Source organism: Excalfactoria chinensis, unplaced genomic scaffold (genome assembly GCF_039878825.1).
Source record: "Excalfactoria chinensis isolate bCotChi1 unplaced genomic scaffold, bCotChi1.hap2 Scaffold_414, whole genome shotgun sequence".
Taxonomy (NCBI): Eukaryota; Metazoa; Chordata; class Aves; order Galliformes; family Phasianidae; genus Excalfactoria; species Excalfactoria chinensis.
Genome location: NW_027315702.1, coordinates 2,000 through 27,198, shown reverse-complemented (window position 1 = coordinate 27,198; position 25,199 = coordinate 2,000). Strand labels below are relative to the sequence as shown.

At 53.8% G+C, this 25,199-nt stretch overlaps 1 protein-coding gene across 1 annotated transcript; it reads left to right on the top strand.

The window, feature by feature from the left end:
• Positions 1 to 1,129: 1,129 nt before the first annotated feature.
• On the top strand, positions 1,130 to 24,945 carry LOC140265062 (filamin-C-like; the record flags this gene model as incomplete). Its single annotated transcript, XM_072360937.1, has 5 exons — positions 1,130 to 1,290; positions 5,874 to 5,964; positions 13,317 to 13,483; positions 17,780 to 17,897; positions 24,686 to 24,945. Coding segments are annotated over 5 exons (797 nt in total), but the record flags the coding sequence as incomplete, so codon positions are not given.
• Between the last annotated feature and the right edge of the window lie 254 nt (positions 24,946 to 25,199).

Here is a 25,199-nt window from a genome sequence, read left to right as displayed (position 1 = left end):
TATAACCCCATATATCCCATATATCCCATATAACCCCATATATCCCATATATCCCATATATCCCATATATCCCCTCTATCCCATTACAGGCGATGTGAGCATTGGCATTAAGTGCTGCCTATAACCCCATATATCCCATATATCCCCTATAACCCCCTATATCCCCTATAACCCCATATATCCCCTATAACCCCATATAACCCCTATATCCCATTACAGGCGATGTGAGCATTGGCATTAAGTGCTGCCTATAACCCCCTATAACCCCATATATCCCATATATCCCATATATCCCCTATAACCCCCTATATCCCCTATAACCCCATATATCCCCTACCAGGCGATGTGAGCATTGGCATTAAGTGCTGCCTATAACCCCATATATCCCATATATCCCATATATCCCCTCTATCCCATTACAGGCGATGTGAGCATTGGCATTAAGTGCTGCATATAACCCCCTATAACCCCCTATAGCCCCCTATATCCCCTATAACCCCATATATCCCCTACCAGGCGATGTGAGCATTGGCATTAAGTGCTGCCTATAACCCCATATATCCCATATATCCCCTATAACCCCATATATCCCATTACAGGCGATGTGAGCATTGGCATTAAGTGCTGCCTATAACCCCATATCCCCCCCTATATCCCATATAACCCCATATATCCCCTATAACCCCATATATCCCCTATAACCCCCTATATCCCATTACAGGCGATGTGAGCATTGGCATTAAGTGCTGCTTATAACCCCATATATCCCATATCTCCCATATATCCCATATATCCCATATAACCCCATATATCCCCTCTATCCCATTACAGGCGATGTGAGCATTGGCATTAAGTGCTGCCTATAACCCCATATATCCCATATAACCCCATATATCCCCTACCAGGCGATGTGAGCATTGGCATTAAGTGCTGCCTATAACCCCCTATAACCCCATATAACCCCATATATCCCATATATCCCATATATCCCATATATCCCATATATCCCATTACAGGCGATGTGAGCATTGGCATTAAGTGCTGCCTATAACCCCCTATAACCCCATATAACCCCATATATCCCATATAACCCCATATATCCCATATAACCCCCTATATCCCATTACAGGCGATGTGAGCATTGGCATTAAGTGCTGCCCGGCGCTGCCCGGCGCTGCGGAGGCGGACATCGATTTCACCATCATCAAGAACGACAACGACACGTTCACCGTCAAGTACACGCCGCCGTGTGCCGGGCTGCTCACCATCATGGTGCTCTTCGGCACACAGGTACCCACCGACATCACACAGCAACACATAACACACCACAGCTCACCACAGAGCACCATTGGCATTACAGCTCACCACAGAGCACCACAGCTCACCACAACTCACCACCAGCTCACCACAGCTCACCATTGGCACCACAGATCAACACAGAGCACCACCATTGGCACCACAGCTCACCATTGGCACCACAACTCACCACAACTCACCACTATTGGCATTACAGCTCACCACAGCTCACCACAACTCACCAGAACTCACCACCAGTGGCACCACAACTCACCACAAATCACCACAGCTCAACACAGCTCACCAAAGATCACCACAGATCAGCACTACTCACCACAGCTCACCACTACTCACCACAGATCAATGCAGCTCACCACTATTGGCACCACAGATCACCATAACTCACCACTATTGGCATTACAACTCACCACAAATCACCACAGCTCAACACAGATCACCAGAGATCACCAGAGATCACCACAACTCACCACAGATCACCACCAGTGTCACCACAGCTCACCATTGGCACCACAGCTCACCATAACTCACCACCATTGGCACCACAACTCACCACAGATCAACACAGAGCACCACCATTGGCACCACAGCTCACCACAAATCACCACAGATCACCACCAGTGGCACCACAGCCCACCATTGGCACCACAGATCACCACAACTCACCACAACTCACCACAGATCACCACTATTGGCACCACAGATCACCACAACTCACCACAGATCACCACAACTCACCACCATTGGCATCACAGCCCACCACAGATCACCAGAGATCAGTACAACTCACCACAGATCACCACCAGTGGCACCACAACTCACCATAGATCACCACAGATCACCACAGCTCACCATAGATCACCACAGCTCAACACAGCTCAACACAGATCACCACTGCTCACCACAGCTCACCACAACTCACCACAGATCACCACCCGTGTCACTACAGCTCACCATTGGCACCAGAGATCAACACAAATCACTGATATTGGCACTACAGCTCACCACAGCTCACCATAGATCACCACAGATCAACACAGCTCACCACAACTCACCACTGTTGGCACTACAGATCACCACAGATCACCACGACTCACCACAACTCACCACAGCTCACCATTGACACCACAGATCACCATAAGTCACCACAAGTCACCATAGATCACCACAGCTCACCACAGATCACCACCAGTGGAACCACAGCTCACCACAACTCACCACAACTCACCACAGATCACCACAGATCACCACCAGTGGCACCACAACTCACCACAGATCACCACAACTCACCATAGATCACCACAGATCAACACAGCTCAACGCAGATCACCACTGGTGGCACCACAGCTCACCACAGCTCACCACAACTCACCACAACTCACCATAGATCAACACAGATCAACTCAGCTCAACACAGATCACCACTGGTTTCACCACAGATCACCACAGCTCACCATAGATCACCACCAGTGGCACCACAGCTCACCATTGGCACCAGAGATCAACACAACTCACTGCTATTGGCACTACAGCTCACCACAACTCACCACAACTCACCATAGATCACCACAGATCAACACAGCTCAACACAGCTCAACACAGATCAACACTGGTGGCACCACAGCCCACCATTGGCACCACAACTCACCACAACTCACCACTATTAGCAATACAGCTCACCACAGATCACCACAAATCACCACTGGTGGCACCACAGCCCGTCAGAGCACACGATTGGCACTACAGCTCACCACAGATCACCACCATTTGCACCACAGATCACCACTGATCACCATAGCTCACCATAACTCACCACAGATCACCACCATTGGCACCACAGCCCACCACAACTCACCACAGATCACCTCAACTCACCACAGATCACCATTGGCAGAACAGATCACCACAGATCACCACAACTCACCACAGATCACCATCAGTGGCACCACAACTCACCACAGATCACCATAACTCACCACCATTGTCATCACAGCCCACCATTGGCACCACAGATCTCCACAAGTCACCACAAATCACCACCAGTGGCACCACAGCTCACCATTGGCACCACAGATCACCATAACTCACCACAACTCACCACAGATCACCACCATTGGCACCACAGATCACCACAGATCACCACTGGTGGCCCCACAGCCCGTCACAGCACACCACAGCTCACCACCATTGGCACCATAGCCCACCACGGGCACCACAGCTCACCACTAGTGACACCACAGTGCACCACAGAGCACAGTTGGCACCACAGCTCACCACAGCTCACCATCTGTGCAACTCACTACTACTGGCTGCCCTCCCTATGGGTGTCCCTATGGGTGTCCCTATGGGCTCCCCTCCCCTATGGGTGTCCCTATAGGTTCCCCTCCCTATGGGCATCCCTATGGGTTCTCCCCCCTATGGCTGTCCCTATGGGTTCCCCCTCCCCTCTGGTGTCCCTATGGGTTCCCCTCCCCTATGGTTGTCCCTATGGGTTCCCCTCCCTATGGCTGTCCCTATGGCTGTCCCTATTGGTGTCCCTATGGTGTCCCTATGGGTTCCCCTCCCTATGGGTGCCCCTATGGGTTCCCCCCCTCTGGTGTCCCTATAGGTTCCCCTCCCTATGGCTGTCCCTATGAGATCCCCTCCCTATGGGTTCCCCTCCCTATGAGTGTCCCTATTGGTGTCCCTATGGGTGTCCCTATGGGTTCCCCTCCCTCTGGTGTCCCTATGGGTTCCCCTCCCTATGGGTGTCCCTATGGGTTCCCCCCACCCTTTGGGTGTCCCTCTGGTGTCCCTATGGGTTCCCCTCTCCCTATGGGTCCCCCTCCCTATGGGTGTCCCTTTGGGTTCCCCTCCCTATGAGTGTCCCTATTGGTGTCCCTATGGTGTCCCTATGGGTGTCCCTATGGTTGTCCCTATGGGTTCCCCTCCCCTATGGTGTCCCTGTGAGTTCCCCTCCCCATGGGTTTCCCTATGGTTTCCCCCCCTCTGGTGTCCCTATGGGTTCCCCTCCCTATGGGTGTCCCTCCCTATGGGTGTCCCTATGGGTTCCCCTCCTTATGGGTTCCCCTCCCTATGGGTTTCCCTATGGGTTCCCCCCCTCTGGTGTCCCCATAGGTTCCCCTCCCTATGGGTGTCCCTATGAGTTCCCCTCCCTATGGGTGTCCCTCCCTATGGGTGTCCCTATGGGTTCCCCTCCTTATGGGTTCCCCTCCCTATGGGTGTCCCTATGGGTTCCCCTCCTTATGGGTTCCCCTCCCTATGGGTGTCCCTATGGGTTCTCCCCCCTCTGGTGTCCCTATGGGTTCCCCTCCCTATGGGTGTCCCTATGGATGTCCCTATGGGTGTCCCTATGTGTTCCCCTCCCCATGGGTTTCCCTATGGTTTCCCCCCCTCTGGTGTCCCTATGGGTTCCCCTCCCTCTGGTTGTCCCTATGGGTTCCCCTCCCTATGGGTGTCCCTCCCTATGGGTGTCCCTATGGGTTTCCCTCCTTATGGGTTCCCCTCCCTATGGGTGTCCCCATGGGTTTCCCTCCTTATGGGTTCCCCTCCCTATGGGTTTCCCTATGGGTTCCCCCCCTCTGGTGTCCCCATAGGTTCCCCTCCCTATGGGTGTCCCTACGGGTTTCCCTATGGGTTCCCCCCCCTCTGGTGTCCCTATAGGTTCCCCTCCCTATGGCTGTCCCTATGAGTTCCCCTCCCTATGGGTTCCCCTCCCTATGGGTATCCCTATGGGTTCTCCCCCCTATGGCTGTCCCTATGGGTTCCCCCCCCCTCTGGTGTCCCCATGGGTTCCCCTCCCTATGTGTTCCTCTCCCTATGGCTGTCCCTATGGGTTCCAATGGGTTCTCCCCCCTCTGGTGTCCCTATGGGTATCCCTATGGTTGTCCCTATGGGTTCCCCTCCCCTATGGTGTCCCTGTGAGTTCCCCTCCCCATGGGTTTCCCTATGGTTTCCCCCCCTCTGGTGTCCCAATGGGTTCCCCTCCCTATGGGTTTCCCTCCCTATGGGTGTCCCTATGGGTGTCCCTATGGGTGTCCCTATGGGTTCCCCTCCCCATGCGTCTCCCTATGGGTTCCCCCCCCATGGGTATCCCTTTGGGTTCCCCTCCCTCTGGGTTCCCCTCCCTATGGGTGTCCCTCCCTTTGGGTGTCCCTCTGGTGTCCCTATGGGTTCCCCCCCTATGGGTTCCCCTCCCCTATGGTTGTCCCTATGGGTTCCCCTCCCTATGGCTGTCCCTATGGATGTCCCTATGGGTGTCCCTATGGGTGTCCCTATGGATGTCCCTATGGGTGTCCCTATGGTTGTCCCTATGGGTGTCCCTATGGGTTCCCCTCCCTATGGGTGTCCCTGTGGGTTTCCCTCCCTATGGGCATCCCTTTGGGTTCCCCCCCCCTTTAGGTTCCCCCCACTATGGGTTCCCCTCCCTATGGGTGTCCCTATGAGTGTCCCTATGGATGTCCCTATGGGTTCCCCTCCTTATGGGTTCCCCTCCCTATGGTGTCCCTATGGTGTCCCTATGGTGTCCCTATGTAACCCCCCCCCATTGCTGCACCCAGGAGCTGCCCTGCAGCCCGTTCCGTATCACGGTGGCTCCGGCCCACGACAGCAGCAAAGTGCGGGCAGAGGGACCCGGGATCAGCAGAACCGGTCAGTGCAGGGCGGGGGGCGCTATGGGGTGCTATGGGGCGCTATGGGGTGCTGTGGGATGCTATGGGATGCTATGGGTCACTGGGGGTCGCTATGGGTCGCTATGGGATGCTATGGGTCACTGGGGGTCGCTATGGGATGCTATGGGTCGCTATGGGATGCTATGGCATGCTATGGGATGCTATGGGTCACTGGGGGTCGCTATGGGTCACTATGGGATGCTATGGGGCACTATGGGATGCTATGGGTCACTGGGGGTCACTATGGGTCGCTATGGGTCGCTATGGGGTGCTATGGGATGCTACGGGTCACTGGGGGTCGCTATGGGGCGCTATGGGATGCTATGGGGCACTATGGGGCACTATGGGATGCTATGGGGCGCTATGGGTCGCTATGGGATGCTATGGCATGCTATGGGATGCTATGGGTCACTATGGGATGCTATGGGTCACTGGGGGTCGCTATGGGTCGCTATGGGATGCTACGGGTCACTGGGGGTCGCTATGGGGCGCTATGGGATGCTATGGGGCACTATGGGGCACTATGGGATGCTATGGGGTGCTATGGGTCGCTATGGGATGCTATGGGATGCTATGGGATGCTATGGGTCACTATGGGATGCTATGGGTCGCTATGGGATGCTATGGGGCGCTATGGGGCGCTATGGGATGCTATGGGATGCTATGGGTCACTGGGGGTCACTATGGGTCGCTATGGGATGCTATGGGTCACTATGGGATGCAATGGGTCACTGGGGGTTGCTATGGGTCACTATGGGATGCTATGGGTCACTGGGGGTCGCTATGGGTCGCTATGGGATGCTATGGGTCACTATGGATCGCTATGGGTCACTGGGGTCGCTATGGGTCACTATGGGATGCTATGGGATGCTATGGGGCGCTATGGGATGCTATGGGGCGCTATGGGATGCTATGGGTCACTGAGGGTCTCTATGGATTGCTATGGGTCGCTATGGGATGCTATGGGTCGCTATGGGATGCTATGGGTCATTGGGGGTTGCTATTTGTCGCTATGGGATTCTATGGGTCACTGGGGTTGCTATGGGTCACTATGGGATGCTATGGGTCGCTATGGGATGCTATGGGTCACTACGGGATGCTATGGGATGCTGTGGGTCACTGGGGGTCGCTATGGGTCACTATGGGATGCTATGGGTCACTGGGGGTCACTATGGGTCACTATGGGATGCTATGGGATGCTATGGGATGCTATGGGTCACCGGGGGTCGCTATGGGTCGCTATGGGATGCTATGGGATGCTATGGGATGCTATGGGATGCTATGGGTCACTGGGGGTCGCTATGGGGCGCTATGGGATGCTATGGGATGCTATGGGTCACTGGGGGTCGCTATGGGGCGCTATGGGATGCTATGGGTCACTGAGGGTCGCTATGGGTCGCTATGGGTCGCTATGGGATGCTATGGGATGCTATGGGGCGCTATGGGGTGCTATGGGATGCTATGGGGCACTATGGGATGCTATGGGATGCTATGGGGTGCTATGGGATGCTATGGGATGCTATGGGTCACTATGGGATGCTATGGGGCGCTATGGAATGCTATGGGATGCTATGGGGCACTATGGGATGCTATGGGTCACTATGGGATGCTATGGGATGCTATGGGTAGCTATGGGTCACTATGGGATGCTATGGGGCACTATGGGATGCTATGGTATGCTATGGGGCGCTATGGGATGCTATGGGTCACTGGGGGTCGCTATGGGGCGCTATGGGATGCTATGGGGCGCTATGGGATGCTATGGGTCACTGAGGGTCGCTATGGGGTGCTATGGGTCGCTATGGGGCGCTATGGGATGCTCTGGGGCGCTATGGGATGCTATGGGTCACTGAGGGTCTCTATGGGTCACTATGGGTCGCTATGGGATGCTATGAGTCGCTATGGGATGCTATGGGGCGCTATGGGATGCTATGGGTCATTGGGGGTTGCTATTTGTCGCTATGGGATGCTATGGGTCACTGGGGTTGCTATGGGTCACTATGGGATGCTATGGGTCACTGGGGTTGCTATGGGTCACTATGGGATGCTATGGGTCGCTATGGGATGCTGTGGGTCACTCGGGGTCGCTATGGGTCACTATGGGATGCTATGGGTTGCTATGGGATGCTATGGGATGCTATGGGATGCTATGGGTCACTGGGGGTCGCTATGGTCACCCTATGTGTCCCTATGGGTCACCCTATGTGTCTCTATGGTCCCATAGTCATCCTATGTGTCCCTCTGTGTCCCTATGGGTCACCCTATGTGTCCCTATGTGTCCCTCTGGGTCACTCCATGTCTCTCTATGTGTCCCATGGTCACCCTCTGTGTCCCTATGTGTCCCCATGGTCACCCTATATGTCCCTTTGTGTCCCATGGTCACCCTAAGTGTCTCTGTGTGTCCCTATGGGTCACTCCATGTGTCTCTATGTGTCCCATAGTCACCCTATGTGTCCCTACATGTCCCCATGGCCACCCTATGTGTCCCCATAGTTACCCTATGTGTCTCTATGTGTCCCTATGTGTCCCTATGGGTCACTCCATGTGTCCCTATGTGTCCCATGGTCACCCTATGTGTCCCTATGTGTCCCTCTGTGTCCCATAGTCACCCTATGTGTCCCTATGTGTCCCTATGTGTCCCTACGTGTCCCCATAGTCACCCTATGTGTCTCTATGTGTCCCCATAGTCACCCTATGTGTCCCTATGTGTCCCATGTTCACCCTCTGTGTCCCTATGTGTCCCCATGGTCACCCTATATGTCCCTTTGTGTCCCATGGTCACCCTATGTGTCCCTTTGTGTCCCTATGGGTCACTCCATGTGTCTCTATGTGTCCCATAGTCACCCTATGTGTCCCTATGTGTCCCATGGTCACCCTATGTGTCTCTATGTGTCCCCATGGTCACCTTATGTGTCCCTATGGGTCACCCTATGTGTCCCTATGTGTCCCCATAGTCACCCTATGTGTCTCTACGTGTCCCTGTGGGTCACCCTATGTGTCCCTATGTGTCCCATGTTCACCCTATGTGTTACTATGTGTCCCCTTGTTCACCCTATGTGTCCCTATGGGTCACCCTACGTGTCCCTCTGTGTCCCATAGTCACCCTATGTGTCCCTCTTTGTCCCCATGGGTAACTCCATGTGTCCATTTATGTTCAGTGGTCACCCTATGTGTCCCTATGTGTCCCCATGGTCACCCTATGTGTCCCTATGTGTCACCCTATGTGTCCCTACGTGTCCCCATGGTCACCCTATGTGTCACTATGTGTCCCCATAGTCACCCTATGTGTCCCTACGTGTCCCCATGGTCACCCTATGTGTCTCTATGTGTCCCCATGGTCACCCTATGTGTCACTATGTGTCCCCATAGTCACCCTATGTGTCCCTACGTGTCCCCATGGTCACCCTATGTGTCTCTATGTGTCCCCATGGTCACCCTATGTGTCCCTCTGTGTCCCGATAGTCACCCTATGTGTCTCTATGTGTCCAATGGTCACCCTATGTGTCTCTTTATGTGTCCCTATGGGTCACTTCATGTGTCCCCATGTTCACCCTATGTGTCCCTATGTGTCCCATAGTCACCCTATGTGTCCCTATGTGTCCCTGTGTGTCCCCATAGTCACCCTATGTGTCTCTATGTGCCCCCATGGTCACCCTATGTGTCCCTATGTGTCCCTGTGTGTCCCCATAGTCACCCTATGTGTCCCTCTGTGCCCCTATGGTCACCCTATGTGTCCCTATGTGTCCCTATGTGTCACTGTGTGTCCCCATAGTCACCCTATATGTCTCTATGTGCCCCCATGGTCACCCTATGTGTCCCTATGTGTCCCATAGTCACCCTATGTGTCCGTATGTGTCCCTATGGGTCACCCTATGTGTCCCTACGTGTCCCCATGGTCACCCGATGTGTCTCTATGTGTCCCTGTGTGTCCCCATGGTCACCCTGTGTCCCTCTGTGTCCCATAGTCACCCTATGTGTCTCCATGTGTCCCTATGGGTCACTTCATGTGTCCCCATGGTCTCCCTGTGTGTCTCTATGTGTCCCTATGGGTCACCCTATGTGTCCCTCTGTGTCCCCATAGTCACCCTATGTGTCCCTATGTGTCCCATGTTCACCCTATGTGTCTCTATGTGTCCCCATGGTCACTCTATGTGTCCCTATGGGTCACCCTACGTGTTCCTCTGTGTCCCATAGTCACCCTATGTGTCCCTCTTTGTCCCTATGGGTCACTCCATGTGTCCTTTTATGTTCAGTGGTCACCCTATGTGTCCTTATGTGTCCCATGGTCACCCTATGTGTCCCTATGTGTCCCTATGGGTCACTCCATGTGTCCCTATGTGTCCCCATAGTCACCCTCTGTGTCCCTCTGTGTCCCTCTGGGTCACTCCATGTGTCCCCATGGTCTCCCTATGTGTCTCTATGTGTCCCTATGGGTCACCCTATGTGTCCTTCTGTGTCCCTATGTGTCCCTATGGGACACTCCATGTGTCCCATGGTCACCCTATGTGTCTCTATGTGTCCCCATAGTTACCCTATGTGTCTCTATGTGTCCCTATGTGTCCCTATGTGTCCCTGTGTGTCCCCATGGTCACCCTATGTGTCCCTCTGTGTCCCTATGGGCCACTCCATGTGTCTCTATGTGTCCCTATGTTTCCCTCTGTGTCCCCATAGTCACCCTATGTGTCCCTATGGGTCCCTGTGTGTCCCTATGTGTCCCTATGTGTCCCATAGTCACTCTATGTGTCCAATGGTCACCCTGTGTGTCCCTATGTGTCCCTATGTGTCCCTGTGTGTCCCTATGTGTCCCTATGTGTCACTGTGTGTCCCCATAGTCACTCTATGTGTCCCTGTGTGTCCCTATGTGTCTCTATGTGTCCCCATGGTCACCCTATGTGTCCCTCTGTGTCCCTATGTGTCCCTCTGTGTCCCTCTGTGTCCCTATGTGTCCCTCTGTGTCCCTCTGTGTCCCTGTGTGTCTCTATGTGTCCCTATGTGTCCCTCTGTGTCCCTCTGTGTCCCTGTGTGTCTCTATGTGTCCCTATGTGTCACTGTGTGTCCCCATAGTCACTCTATGTGTCCCTGTGTGTCCCTATGTGTCTCTATGTGCCCCCATGGTCACCCTCTGTGTCCCTATGTGTCCCTATGTGTCCCTGTGTGTCCCTATGTGTCCCATAGTCACTTTATGTGTCCAATGGTCACCCTGTGTGTCCCTATGTGTCCCTATGTGTCCCTATGTGTCTCTATGTGCCCCCATGGTCACCCTATGTGTCCCTATGTGTCCCTGTGTGTCCCTATGTGTCCCTATGTGTCCTCATAGTCACCCTATGTGTCCCTATGGGTCACCCTATGTGTCCCTTTGGGTCACCCTATGTGTCTCTATGCGTCCCCATAGTCACCCTATGTGTCCCTTTGTGTCCCTGTGTGTCACTCCATGTGTCTCTATGTGTCCCATAGTCACCCTATGTGTCCCTACATGTCCCCATGGTCACCCTATGTGTCCCTATGTGCCCCCATGGTCACCCTATGTGTCCCTATGTGTTCCATAGTCACCCTATGTGTCTCTATGTGTCCCTATGTGTCCCTATGTGTCTCTATGTGCCCCCATGGTCACCCTATGTGTCCCTATGTGTCCCCATGGTCACTCCATGTGGCTCTATGCGTCCCCATGGTCACCCTATGTGTCCCTATGTGTCCCCATAGTCACCCTATGTGTCCCTATGTGTCCCTATGTGTCCCTGTGTGTCCCCATGGTCACCCTATGTGTCCCTATGTGTCCCATAGTCACCCTATGTGTCTCTATGTGTCCCTATGTGTCCCTCTGTGTCCCCATGGTCACCCTATGTGTCCCTATGTGTCCCCATGGTCACCCTATGTGTCCCTATGTGTCCCATAGTCACCCTATGTGTCCCTATGTGTCCCATAGTCACTCTATGTGTCCAATGGTCACCCTGTGTGTCCCTGTGTGTCCCTATGTGTCCCTATGTGTCACTGTGTGTCCCATAGTCACCCTATGTGTCCCTATGTGTCCCTATGTGTCCCTATGTGTCCCATAGTCACTCTATGTGTCCAATGGTCACCCTGTGTGTCCCTATGTGTCCCTGTGTGTCCCTATGTGTCCCTATGTGTCCCATAGTCACCCTATGTGTCCCTATGTGTCCCTAAGGGTCACCCTATGTGTCCCTACGTGTCCCCATGGTCACCCTGTGTGTCTCTATGTGTCTCTATGGTCCCATAGTCACCCTGTGTGTCCCTATGTGTCACTGTGTGTCCCATGGTCACCCTATGTGTCCCTGTGTGTCCCTATGTGTCCCTATGTGTCCCATAGTCACTCTATGTGTCCAATGGTCACCCTGTGTGTCCCTATGTGTCCCTATGTGTCCCTATGTGTCCCCATGGTCACCCTATGTGTCCCTATGTGTCTCTATGTGTCCCTATGGGTCACTCCATGTATCCCTATGTGTCCAATGGTCACCCTATGTGTCCCTCTGTGTCCCCAGGGTCGCCCTATGTGTCTCTATGTGTCCCATAGTCACCCTATGTGTCTCTATGTGTCCCTGTGGGTCACTTCATGTGTCTCTCTGTATCCCTATGTGTCCCTATGGGTCACTTCATGTGTCCCCATGGTCACCCTATGTGTCTCTATGGTCCCATAGTCACCCTATGTGTCCCTCTGTGTCCCTATGGGTCATCCTATGTGTCCCTATGGGTCACTCCATGTGTCCCTATGTGTCCCATGGTCACCCTATGCATTTCTGTGTGCCCCCATGGTCACCCTATGTGTCCCTGTGTGTCCCCATAGTCACCCTGTGTGTCCCACTGTGTCCCCATAGTCACCCTATGTGTCCCTCTGTGTCCCATAGTCACCCTATGTGTCTCTAAGTGTCCTTGTGGGTCACCCTCTGTGTCCCTATAGGTCACTCCATGTGTCCCTATGTGTCCCTATGTGTCACTGTGTGTCCCATAGTCACATTATGTGTCCCTCTGTGTCCCTATGTGTCCCTATGTGTCCCTCTGTGTCCCTATGTGTCCCTCTGTGTGCCTGTGGGTCACTCCATGTGTCCCTCTGTGTCCCTATGGGTCACCCTATGTGTCCCTATGTGTCCCTATGTGTCCCTATGTGTCCCTATGTGTCCCTCTGTGTCCCTATGGGTCATCCTATGTGTCCCTATGGGTCACTCCATGTGTCCCTATGTGTCCCTATGTGTCCCTATGTGTCCCTATGTGTCCCTATGTGTCCCTGTGTGTCCCTATGTGTCACTGTGTCCCTCTGAGCCCCACGTTGGCGCTGTGCGTCCCGTTGTCGCCCCCTGGTGACCGTTGTTGTCGCTGCAGGCGTGCAGTGCGGCTGCCCCACGCACTTCACGGTTCAGACCCGCGGCGCAGGGAAGGCTCCGCTGGACGTTCAGTTCGGGGGGGCGGCACAGAGCGGGGTCAGCGACCTGCAGCTCATCGACAACGGGGACTACAGCCACACCGTCAAGTACACCGCCATGAGACAGGTGGGTATAGGGATATAGGGCTATAGGGTTATATAGGGCTATAGGGTTATAGGGGTGATGGGCAGCTCATCGACAACGGGGACTACAGCCACACCGTCAAGTACACTGCAATGAGACAGGTGGGTGTATAGGGTTATATAGGGCTATAGGGTTATATAGGGCTATAGGGTTATAGGGGTGATGGGCAGCTCATCGACAACGGGGACTACAGCCACACCGTCAAGTACACCGCCATGAGACAGGTGGGTGTATAGGGGTATAGGGTTATATGGGGTTATAGGGGGTTATGGGGTTATGGGGTTATATGGGGTTATAGGGGGTTATGGGGTTATGGGGTTATATGGGGTTATAGGGGGTTATGGGGTTATGGGCAGCTCATCGACAACGGGGACTACAGCCACACCGTCAAGTACACTGCAATGAGACAGGTGGGCTATGGGGGTATAGGGATATAGGGGGTTATATGGGGTTATGGGGTTATAGGGTTATGGGGTTATAGGGTTATAGGGGGGTTATGGTGTTATAGGGGACTATGGGGTTATAGGGTTATAAGGGGGTTATGGGGTTATAGGGTTATAGGGGGGTTATGAGGCTATAGGGGGGTTATGGGGTTATAGGGTTACAGGGGGGTTATAGGGGGGTTATAGGGGGCTATGGAGTTACAGGGTTATAGGGGGGTCATGGGGTTATAGGGTTATAGGGGAGTTATGGGGTTATAGGGGGTTATGGGGTTATAGGGGGGTTATGAGGTTATAGGGGGGTTATAGGGTTATAGAGGGCTATGGGGTTATAGGGTTATAGGGGGGTTATGGGGTTATAGGGGGTTGTAGGGGGGTTATGGGGTCATAGGGGGGTTATAGGGTTATAGGGGGGATATGGGGTTATAGGGGGTTATGGGGTGATGGGCAGCTCATCAACAATGGGGACTACAGCCACACCGTCAAGTACACTGCAATGAGACAGGTGGGTACATAGGGATATAGGGTTATAGGGTTATAGGGGGTTATATGGGGTTATGGGGTTATAGGGGATATGGGGTTATGGGCAGCTCATCGACAACGGGGACTACAGCCACACCGTCAAGTACACTGCAATGAGACAGGTGGGTGTATAGGGATATAGGGGTATATAGGGCTATAGGGTTATATGGGGTTATATGGGGTTATGGGGTTATGGGCAGCTCATCGACAACGGGGACTACAGCCACACCGTCAAGTACACTGCAATGAGACAGGTGGGTACATAGGGATATAGGGTTATAGGGGGTTATAGGGGGTTATATGGGGTTATGGGGTTATAGGGGGTTATAGGGGGTTATAGGGGGTGATGGGCAGCTCATCGACAACGGGGACTACAGCCACACCGTCAAGTACACTGCAATGAGACAGGTGGGTATAGGGTTATAGGGTTATATAGGGCTATAGGGTTATAGGGGTTATATGGGGTTATAGGGTTATGGGCAGCATATCAACAACGGGGACTACAGCCACACCGTCAAGTACACTGCAATGAGACAGGTGGGTACATAGGGATATAGGGATATAGGGTTATAGGGGTTATGGGGTTATAGGGTTATAGGGTTATAGGAGGTTATGGGGTTATAGGGGGTTTATGGGGTTATAGGGTTATGGGGTTATGGGCAGCTCATCGACAACGGGGACTACAGCCACACCGTCAAGTACACTGCAATGAGACAGGTGGGTATAGGGATATAGGGATATAGGGGGTTATGGGGTTATAGGGGTTATGGGCTTATAGGGTTATGGGGGGGTTATGGGGTTATGGGGTTATATGGGGTTATGGGGTTATAGAGGGGTTATGGGGTTATGGGCAGCTCATCGACAACGGGGACTACAGCCACACTGTCAAGTACACTGCAATGAGACAGGTGGGTATATAGGGATATAGGGATATAGGGGGTTATGGGGGGTTATGGGGTTATAGGGGGTTATGGGGTTATAGGGGTTATGGGGTTATAGGGGTTATAGGGGTTATAGGGGGGTTATGGGGTTATATGGGGTTATGGGGTTATAGGGGTTATGGGGTTATAGGGGGGTTATGGGGTTATGGGGTTATAGGGGTTATGGGGTTATGGGGTTATAGGGGGGTTATGGGGTTATGAGCAGCTCATCGACAACGGGGACTACAGCCACACCATCAAGTACACCGCCATGAGACAGGTGGGGGTATAGGGATATAGGGCTATAGGGGGTTATGGGGTTATGGGGTTATAGGGGGGTTATGGGGTTATAGTGGTTATGGGGCTATAGGGTTATGGGGTTATGGGCAGCTCATCGACAACGGGGACTACAGCCACACCGTCAAGTACATCGCCATGAGACAGGTGGGTATGGGGATATAGGGTTATGGGGTTATATGGGGTTATATGGGGTTATGGGGTGATGGGGTTATGGGGTTACAGGGGTTATGGGGTTACAGGGGTTATGGGGTTATGGGGTTATATGGGGTTATGGGGTGATGGGCAGCTCATCGACAATGGGGACTACAGCCACACCGTCAAGTACACTGCAATGAGACAGGTGGGTACATAGGGATATAGGGTTATATAGAGCTATAGGGTTATAGGGGGTTATATGGGGTTATGGGGTTATAGGGGTTATAGGGTGATGGGCAGCTCATCGACAACGGGGACTACAGCCACACCGTCAAGTACACTGCCATGAGACAGGTGGGTACATAGGGTTATGGGGTTATAGGGGTTATAGGGTGATAGGGGGGTTATGGGGTGATGGGCAGCTCATCGACAACGGGGACTACAGACACACCATTAAGTACACCACGCTGTGATAAGTGTGGGATTATGGGGTGATGGGGTTGGTTATGGGGTTATGGGGTGATAGGGGGGCTATGGGGGGTTGTGGGGCTGTGGGGTTATGGGGTGTTATGGGGATCTGAGGGGTTGTGGGTCTATGGGGATTATGCGGCCCCCATATCCCCATCCCTATGGGGCAGCCCCCCTCATTGCCCCATAACCCCATCACCCCATTGCTATGGGGCAGACCCCGTCGATATGGGGAAGACCCTGTCGCTATGGGGCCGCCCCACTCACCACCCCATGACCCCAAAACCCAACACTATGGGGCAGCCCCCTCATTGCCCCATAACCCCATCACTATGGGGCAGACCCTATCGCTATGGGGCAGACCCCGTCACTATGGGGCAGACCCTGTCGCTATGGGGCCGCCCCATTCATCACTCCATGACCCCACAACCCCATCACTATGGGGCAGCCCCCTCATTGCCCCATAACCCCATCACCCCATCACTATGGGGCAAACCCTGTCACTATGGGGCAGCCCCCTCATTGCCCCATAACCCCATAACCCCATCACTATGGGGCAGACCCTGTCACTATGGGGCCGCCCCACTCATCACCCCATGACCCCACAACCGCATAACTATGGGGCAGCCCCCCACAACCCCATCCCTATGGGGCAGCCCCCCTCAGCACCCCATAACCCTGTTGTTATGGGGCTGCCCCATTCATCACCCCATGACCCCACAACCCCATCTCTATGGGGCAGCCCCCTCATTACCCCATAGCCCCATCACCCCATTGCTATGGGGCAGACCCCGTCGCTATGGGGCCGCCCCATTCATCATCCCATGACCCCACAACCCCATCACTATGGGGCAGCCCCCTCATTGCCCCATAACCCCATCACCCCGTTGCTATGGGGCAGACCCCGTTACTATGGGGCAGACCCTGTCACTATGGGGCTGCCCCACTCATCACCCCATGACCCCACAACCCCATTGCTATGGGGCAGCCCCCCTCAGCACCCCATAACCCTGTTGTTATGGGGCCGCCCCATTCATCACCCCATGACCCCACAACCCCATCTCTATGGGGCAGACCCTGTCACTTTGGGGCAGACCCTGTTGCTATGGGGCAGACCCTGTCGCTATGGGGCCGCCCCATTCATCACCCCATGACCCCATAACCCCATCACTATGGGGCAGCCCCCTCATTGCCCCATAACCCCATCACCCCGTTGCTATGGGGCAGACCCCGTTGCTATGGGGCTGCCCCACTCATCACCCCATGACCCCACAACCCAACACTATGGGGCAGCCCCCTCATTGCCCCATAACCCCATAAGCCCATAACCCCATCACTATGGGGCAGACCCCGTCGCTATGGGGCCGCCCCACTCATCACCCCATGACCCCACAACCCCATCTCTATGGGGCAGCCCCCTCATTACCCCATAACCCCATCACCCCATTGCTATGGGGCCGCCCCACTCACGGCCCCTCCCCCATTTCCCGCAGGGGGAGCTGTCGGTGGGGGTGACGTACGGGGGGGATCCCATCCCCAAGAGCCCCTTCCCGGTCACGGTGGCCCCCCCGCTGCAGCTGGACAAGGTGGCCGTGCAGGGACTCAACAGCAGTGAGTGGGGGCTCTATGGGGCCCTATGGGGTCTCTGGGGGGGTCTCTCTAGGGGGTCTCTGTGGTCTCTATGGGGCTCTGGGGGGCTCTATGGGGCTCTGTGGTCTCTCTATGGGGCTCTGGGGGGCTCTATGGGGCTCTGTGTTCTCTCTATGGGGTCTCTGGGGGGCTCTATGGGGCTCTGGGGTTCTCTCTATGGGGCTCTGTGTTCTCTCTATGGGGTCTCTGGGGGGGCTCTATGGGGCTCTGGGGTTCTCTCTATGGGGTCTCTGTGGTCTCTCTATGGGGTTCTGGGGATCTCTCTATGGGGCTCTGGGGGGCTCTACGGGGTTCTGTGGTCTCTCTATGGGTCTCTGGGGGGCTCTATGGGGCTCTATGGGGTCTCTCTATGGAGGTTCTGGGGGTCTCTCTGGGGCTCTGGGGGTCTCTCTATGGGGTCTCTGTGGTCTCTCTATGGGGGCTCTATGGGTCTCTATGGGGCTCTGGGGGGCTCTATGGGGCTCTGTGGTCTCTCTCTGGGGCTCTGGGGGGCTCTATGGGGCTCTATGGGGTCTCTCTGGGGTCTCTGGGGGGCTCTGTGGGGCTCTGTGGTCTCTCTATAGGGCTCTATGTGGTTCTATGGGGTCTCTCTATGGGGTCTATGGGGGGCTCTATGGGGTCTCTCTGGGGCTCTGGGGGGGCTCTATGGGGTCTCTCTGGGGCTCTCTGGGGCTCTATGGGGTCTCTCTATGGGGTCTCTTTGGGGTCTCTCTGGGGTCACTCTATGGGGTGTCTCCATGGGTCTCCCTAAGGGTCTCTATTGCTTCTTAGGGGTCTCAATAGGTTTCTCTATGGGGTTTCTATGTCCCTCTATGGGGCTCTATAGATCTCCCTATGGGGTCTCCAGGGCTCTATAGGATCTTGATGGGTCTCCATGGTCTCTCTATGGGTCTTTCTACGTCTCCCTATGGGTTTCTATGATCTCTCTATGGGTCCCTATGGGTCTCTGGGGTCTCTCTATGGGTCCCTATGGGTCTCTGGGGTCTCTCTATGGGTCCCTATGGGTCTCTGTGGTCTCTCTATGGGTCCCTATGGGTCCCTGTGATCTCTCTATGGGTCCCTATGGGTCTCTGTGGTCCCTCTGGGGTCTCTGTCTCTCTATGGGTCTCTCTATGGGTCTCTCGGGGGTCTGTGTTTCTCTATGGGTCTGACCCCCATCATCCCCCCCTGTTCCAGAGGTCCCGGTGGGCTCCCCGCAGTCGTTCTCGGTGCTCAGTACCGGCGCTGTCCGGCAGGGGGCGCTGTCTATGGGTCTCTATAGATCTGTATAGCCTCTATGGGTCTCTATGGATCTCTATGGGTCTCTATGGATCTGTATAGTCTCTATGGGTCTCTATGGATCTCTATGGGTCTCTATGGACCTGTATAGTCTCTATGGGTCTCTATGGATCTGTATAGTCTCTATGGGTCTCTATGGATCTCTATGGGTCTCTACAGACCTGTATAGTCTCTATGGGTCTCTATAGATCTGTATAGTCTCTATGGGTCTCTATGGATCTCTATGGGTCTCTATAGATCTTTATAGTCTCTATGGGTCTCTATGGATCTGTATAGTCTCAATGGATCTCTATGGGTCTCTATGGGTCTCTATGGATTTCTATGGGTCTCTATGGATCTGTATAGTCTTTATGGGTCTCTATGGATCTGTATAGTCTCTGTGGGTCTCTATGGATCTCTATGGGTCTCTATGGGTCTGTATAGTCTCTATGGGTTTCTATGCATCTCTGTGTCTCTCTCTAGTCTCTCTCTAAGTCTTTCTATGGGTCCCTGTGGGTTTCTATGGGTCTCCCTATGGTCTCTCTCTGGGTCCCCATGGTCTTTCTATGGTGTCTCAGTGTCCCCATGACCCCCATCCCGTGTCTGACCCCCGTTATCGCCCCCTTTTAGAGGTCCCTGTGGGCTCCCCGCAGTCGTTCTCGGTGCTCAGTACCGGCGTTGTCCGGCAGGGGGCGCTGTCTATGGGTCCCTATGGGTCTCTATGGGTCTCTATGGGTCTCTATGGGTTCCCTATGGGTCCCTATGGGTCTCTATGGGTTCCCTATGGGTCTCTATGGGTCTCTATGGTCTCTCTGTGTCTGTATGGATCTGTATAGTCTCTATGGGTTTCTATGCATCTCTGTCTCTCTAAGTCTTTCTATGGGTCCCTATGGGCTTCTATGGGTCTCCCTATGATCTCTCAGTGGGTCTCCATGGTCTCTCTATGGGTCCCAATGGGTCTCTATGGGTCTCCCTGTGGTCTCTCTAGTGTCTCAGTGTCCCCATGCCCCCCATCCCGTGTCTGACCCCCGTTATCCCTATTGCAGAGGTCCCGGTGGGCTCCCCGCAGTCGTTCTCGGTGCTCAGTACCAGCGCTGTCCGGCAGGGGGCGCTGTCTATGGGTCTCTATGGGTCTCTATGGGTCTCTATGGGTCTCTATGGGTTCCCTATGGGTCTCTATGGGTCTCTATGGGTCCCTATGGGTCTCTATGGGTCTCTGTGGGTTCCCTATGGGTCACTATGGGTCTCTATGGGTCTCTATGGGTTCCCTATGGGTCCCTATGGGTCTCTATGGGTCTCTGTGGGTTCCCTATGGGTCTCTATGGGTCTCTATGGGTCTCTATGGGTTCCCTATGGGTCTCTATGGGTCTCTATGGGTCTCTATGGGTTCCCTATAGGTCCCTATGGGTCTCTATGGTCTCTCTGTGTCTGTATGGATCTGTATAGTCTCTATGGGTTTCTATGCATCTCTGTGTCTCTAAGTCTTTCTATGGGTCCCTATGGATTTCTATGGGTCTCCCTATATCTCTCAATGGGTCTCCATGGTCTCTCTATGGGTCCCTATGGGTCTCTCTGGGTCCCTATGGTCTTTCTATGGTGTCTCAGTGTCCCCATGCCCCCCATGCCGTGTGTGACCCCGTTATCCCTATTGCAGAGGTCCCTGTGGGCTCCCCGCAGTCGATCTCGGTGCTGAGTTCCGGTGCTGGCGGGCAGGGGGCGCTGTCTATGGGTCTCTATGGGTCCCTATGTGTTTCTATGGATCTGTATAGTCTGTATGGGTCCCTATGGATCTGTATAGTCTCTATGGGTCTCTATGGGTCTGTATAGTCTCTATGGGTTTCTATGCATCTCTGTGTCTCTCTACAGTCTTTCTCTATGGGTCTCTATGGGTTTCTATGGGTCTCTATGGGTTTCTATGGGTTTCTATGGGTCTCTATGGGTTTCTATGGGTCTCTATGGGTCCCTATGGGTTTCTGTGTGTCTCTCTCTGGTGTCTCAGTGTCCCCATGACCCCCATCCCGTGTCTGACCCCCGTTATCCCTATTGCAGAGGTCCCGGTGGGCTCCCCGCAGTCGTTCTCGGTGCTCAGTACCGGCGCTGTCCGGCAGGGGGCGCTGTCTATGGGTCTCTATGGGTCTCTATGGGTCTCTATGGGTTCCCTATGGGTCACTATGGGTCTCTATGGGTCTCTATGGGTCTCTATGGGTCCCTATGGGTCTCTATGGGTCTCTGTGGGTTCCCTATGGGTCACTATGGGTCTCTATGGGTCTCTATGGGTTCCCTATGGGTCACTATGGGTCTCTATGGGTCTCTGTGGGTTCCCTATGGGTCACTATGGGTTCCCTATGGGTCTCTATGGGTCTCTATGGGTTCCCTATGGGTCTCTATGGGTCTCTATGGTCTCTCTGTGTCTGTATGGATCTGTATAGTCTCTATGGGTTTCTATGCATCTCTGTGTCTCTCTACAGTCTTTCTGTATGGGTCTCTATGGGTCTCTATGGGTTTCTATGGGTCTCTATGGGTTTCTATGGGTCTCTGTGGGTCCCTATGGGTTTCTGTGTCTCTCTCTGGTGTCTCAGTGTCCCCATGCCCCCCATCCCGTGTCTGACCCCGTTATCCCTATTGCAGAGGTCCCGGTGGGCTCCCCGCAGTCGTTCTCGGTGCTCAGTACCGGCGCTGTCCGGCAGGGGGCGCTGTCTATGGGTCTCTATAGATCTGTATAGTCTCTATGGATCTCTATGGGTCTCTATGGACCTGTATAGTCTCTATGGATCTCTATGGGTCTCTATGGATCTGTATAGTCTCTATGGATCCCTATGGGTCTCTATAGATCTGTATAGTCTCTATGGATCTCTATGGGTCTCTATGGGTCTCTATGGATCTGTATAGTCTCTATGGGAGTCTATGGATCTCTATGGGTCTCTATGGGTCTGTATAGTCTCTATAGATCTGTATAGTCTCTATGGGTCACTATGGGTCTGTATAGTCTCTATGAGTTTCTATGCATCTCTGTATCTCTCTCTAGTCTCTCTAAGTCTTTCTATGGGTCCCTATGAGTTTCTATGGGTCTCCCTATGATCTCTCAATGGGTCTCCATGGTCTCTCTATGGGTCCCAATGGGTCTCTATGGGTCTCCCTGTGGTCTCTCTGGTGTCTCAGTGTCCCCATGACCCCCATCCCGTGTCTGACCCCCATCTCCCATCATCCCCCCCTATTGCAGAGGTCCCGGTGGGCTCCCCGCAGTCGTTCTCTGTGCTCAGTACCGGCGCTGTCCGACAGGGGGCGCTGTCTATGGGTCTCTATGGATCTGTATAGTCTCTATGGGTCCCTATGGGTCCCTATGGGTCTCTATGGATCTGTATAGTCTCTATGGTTCTCTATGGATCTCTATGGGTCTCTATAGATCTTTATAGTCTCTATGGGTCTCTATGGATCTGTATAGTCTCTATGGGTCCCTATGGGTCTCTATGGGTCTCTATGGGTTCCCTATGGGTCCCTATGGGTCTCTATGGGTCTCTATGGGTTCCCTATGGGTCCCTATGGGTCTCTATGGGTTCCCTATGGGTCCCTATGGGTCTCTATGGGTCTCTATGGGTTCCCTATGGGTCTCTATGGGTCTCTATGGTCTCTCTGTGTCTGTATGGATCTGTATAGTCTCTATGGGTTTCTATGCATCTCTGTGTCTCTAAGTCTTTCTATGGGTCCCTATGGGCTTCTATGGGTCTCCCTATATCTCTCAATGGGTCTCCATGGTCTCTCTATGGGTCCCTATGGGTCTCTCTCTGGGTCCCTATGGTCTTTCTATGGTGTCTTAGTGTCCCCATGACCCCCATCCCGTGTCTGACCCCGTTATCCCTATTGCAGAGGTCCCGGTGGGCTCCCCGCAGTCGTTCTCTGTGCTCAGTACCGGCGTTGTCCGGCAGGGGGCGCTGTCTATGGGTCTCTATGGGTCTCTATGGGTCCCTATGTGTTTCTATGGATCTGTATAGTCTGTATGGATCTCTATGGATCTGTATAGTCTCTATGGGTCTCTATGGATCTGTATAGTCTCTATGGATCTCTATGGGTCTCTATGGATCTGTATAGTCTCTATGGATCCCTATGGGTCTCTATGGATCTCTATGGGTCTCTATGGGTCTCTCTATGGGTTCCCTGTGGATCTCTATGGGTCTCTATGTGTTTCTATGTGTCTCCCTGTGGTCTCTCTGGGTCTCTCTGGTGTCTCAGTGTCCCCATGCCCCCCATGCCGTGTGTGACCCCTTATCCCTATTCCAGAGGTCCCGGTGGGCTCCCCGCAGTCGTTCTCTGTGCTCAGTACCGGCGCTGTCCGGCAGGGGGCGCTGTCTATGGGTCCCTATGGGTCTCTATGGGTCTCTATGGATCAGTATGGATCTGTATAGTCTCTATGGGTCTCTATGGGTCTGTATAGTGTTTATGGGTCTCTATGGGTCTGTATAGTCTTTATGGGTCTCTATGGATCTTTATAGTCTCTATGGGTCTCTATAGATCTTAATAGTCTCTATGGGTCTCTATGGACCTGTATAGTCTCTATGGGTCTCTATGGATCTGTATAGTCTTTATGGGTTTCTATGCATCTCTGTGTCTCTCTACAGTCTTTCTCTATGGGTCTCTATGGGTTTCTATGGGTCTCTATGGGTTTCTATGGGTTTCTATGGGTCTCTATGGGTTTCTATGGGTCTCTCTATGGGTCCCTATGGGTCTCTATGGGTTCCCTGTGGGTCTCTATGGGTCTCTGTGTGTTTCTATGTGTCTCCCTATGGTCTCTATGTATCCCTATGGTGTCTCAGTGTCCCCATGCCCCCCATGCCGTGTGTGACCCCGTTATCCCTATTGCAGAGGTCCCGGTGGGCTCCCCGCAGTCGTTCTCGGTGCTGAGTTCCGGTGCTGGCGGGCAGGGGGCGCTGTCTATGGGTCTCTATGGGTCTCTATGGATCTGTATAGTCTCTATGGGTCTCTATGGATCTCTATGGGTCTCTATGGATCTGTATAGTGTCTATGGGTCTCTATAGATCTGTATAGTCTCTATGGGACTCTATGGACCTGTATAGTCTCTATGGGTCCCTATGGATCTGTATAGTCTCTATGGATCTCTATGGGTCTCTCTGGGTCTCTATGGATCTGTATAGTCTCTATGGGTCTCTATAGATCTGTATAGTCTCTATGGGTCTCTATGAACCTGTATAGTCTCTATGGGTCTCTATATGTCTTTATAGTCTCTATGTGTCTCTATAGATCTGTATAGTCTCTATGGGTCTCTATGGATCTGTATAGTCTTTATGGGTTTCTATGCATCTCTGTGTCTCTCTACAGTCTTTCTGTATGGGTCTCTATGGGTTCCCTATGGGTTTCTATGGGTCTCTATGGGTTCCCTATGGTCTCTATGGGTTCCCTATGGGTCTCTCTGGGTCTCTCTGGTGTCTCAGTGTCCCCATGCCCCCCATGCCGTGTGTGACCCCTTATCCCTATTGCAGAGGTCCCCGTGGGCTCCCCGCAGTCGTTCTCGGTGCTGAGTTCCGGTGCTGGCGGGCAGGGGGCGCTGTCCGTGTCCGCTGTGGGTCCGGGCCGCCGTTCGGTTCCGGTGTCGGTGGAGGCGGCGGGTCCGGGGCTGCACCGCGCGCGGTTCACGGCGGCCGAGGAGGGGCAGCTCCGCTTCGACGTGACGTACGACGGGCACCCGGTGCCGGGGAGCCCCTTCGTGGTGGACGCCGTGACGCCCCCGGACCCATCCAAGGTGCGGCCTAAAGGACGGGGGTGGAGCACACGGTGCTACGCGGCGCCTTGCACGGCTCGATCACTCATTGATTGCACAATGGCAACTTGCACGGCTCTATCAGTCATTGCACCACGGCACCTTGCACGGCTCTAGGAGTCATTGCACAACGACAACTTGCACGGCTGTATGAGTCATTGCATCACGGCGCCTTGCACTGCTGTATGGTTCATTGCACAACAGCGCCTTGCACGGCTCTAGGAGTCATTGCACAA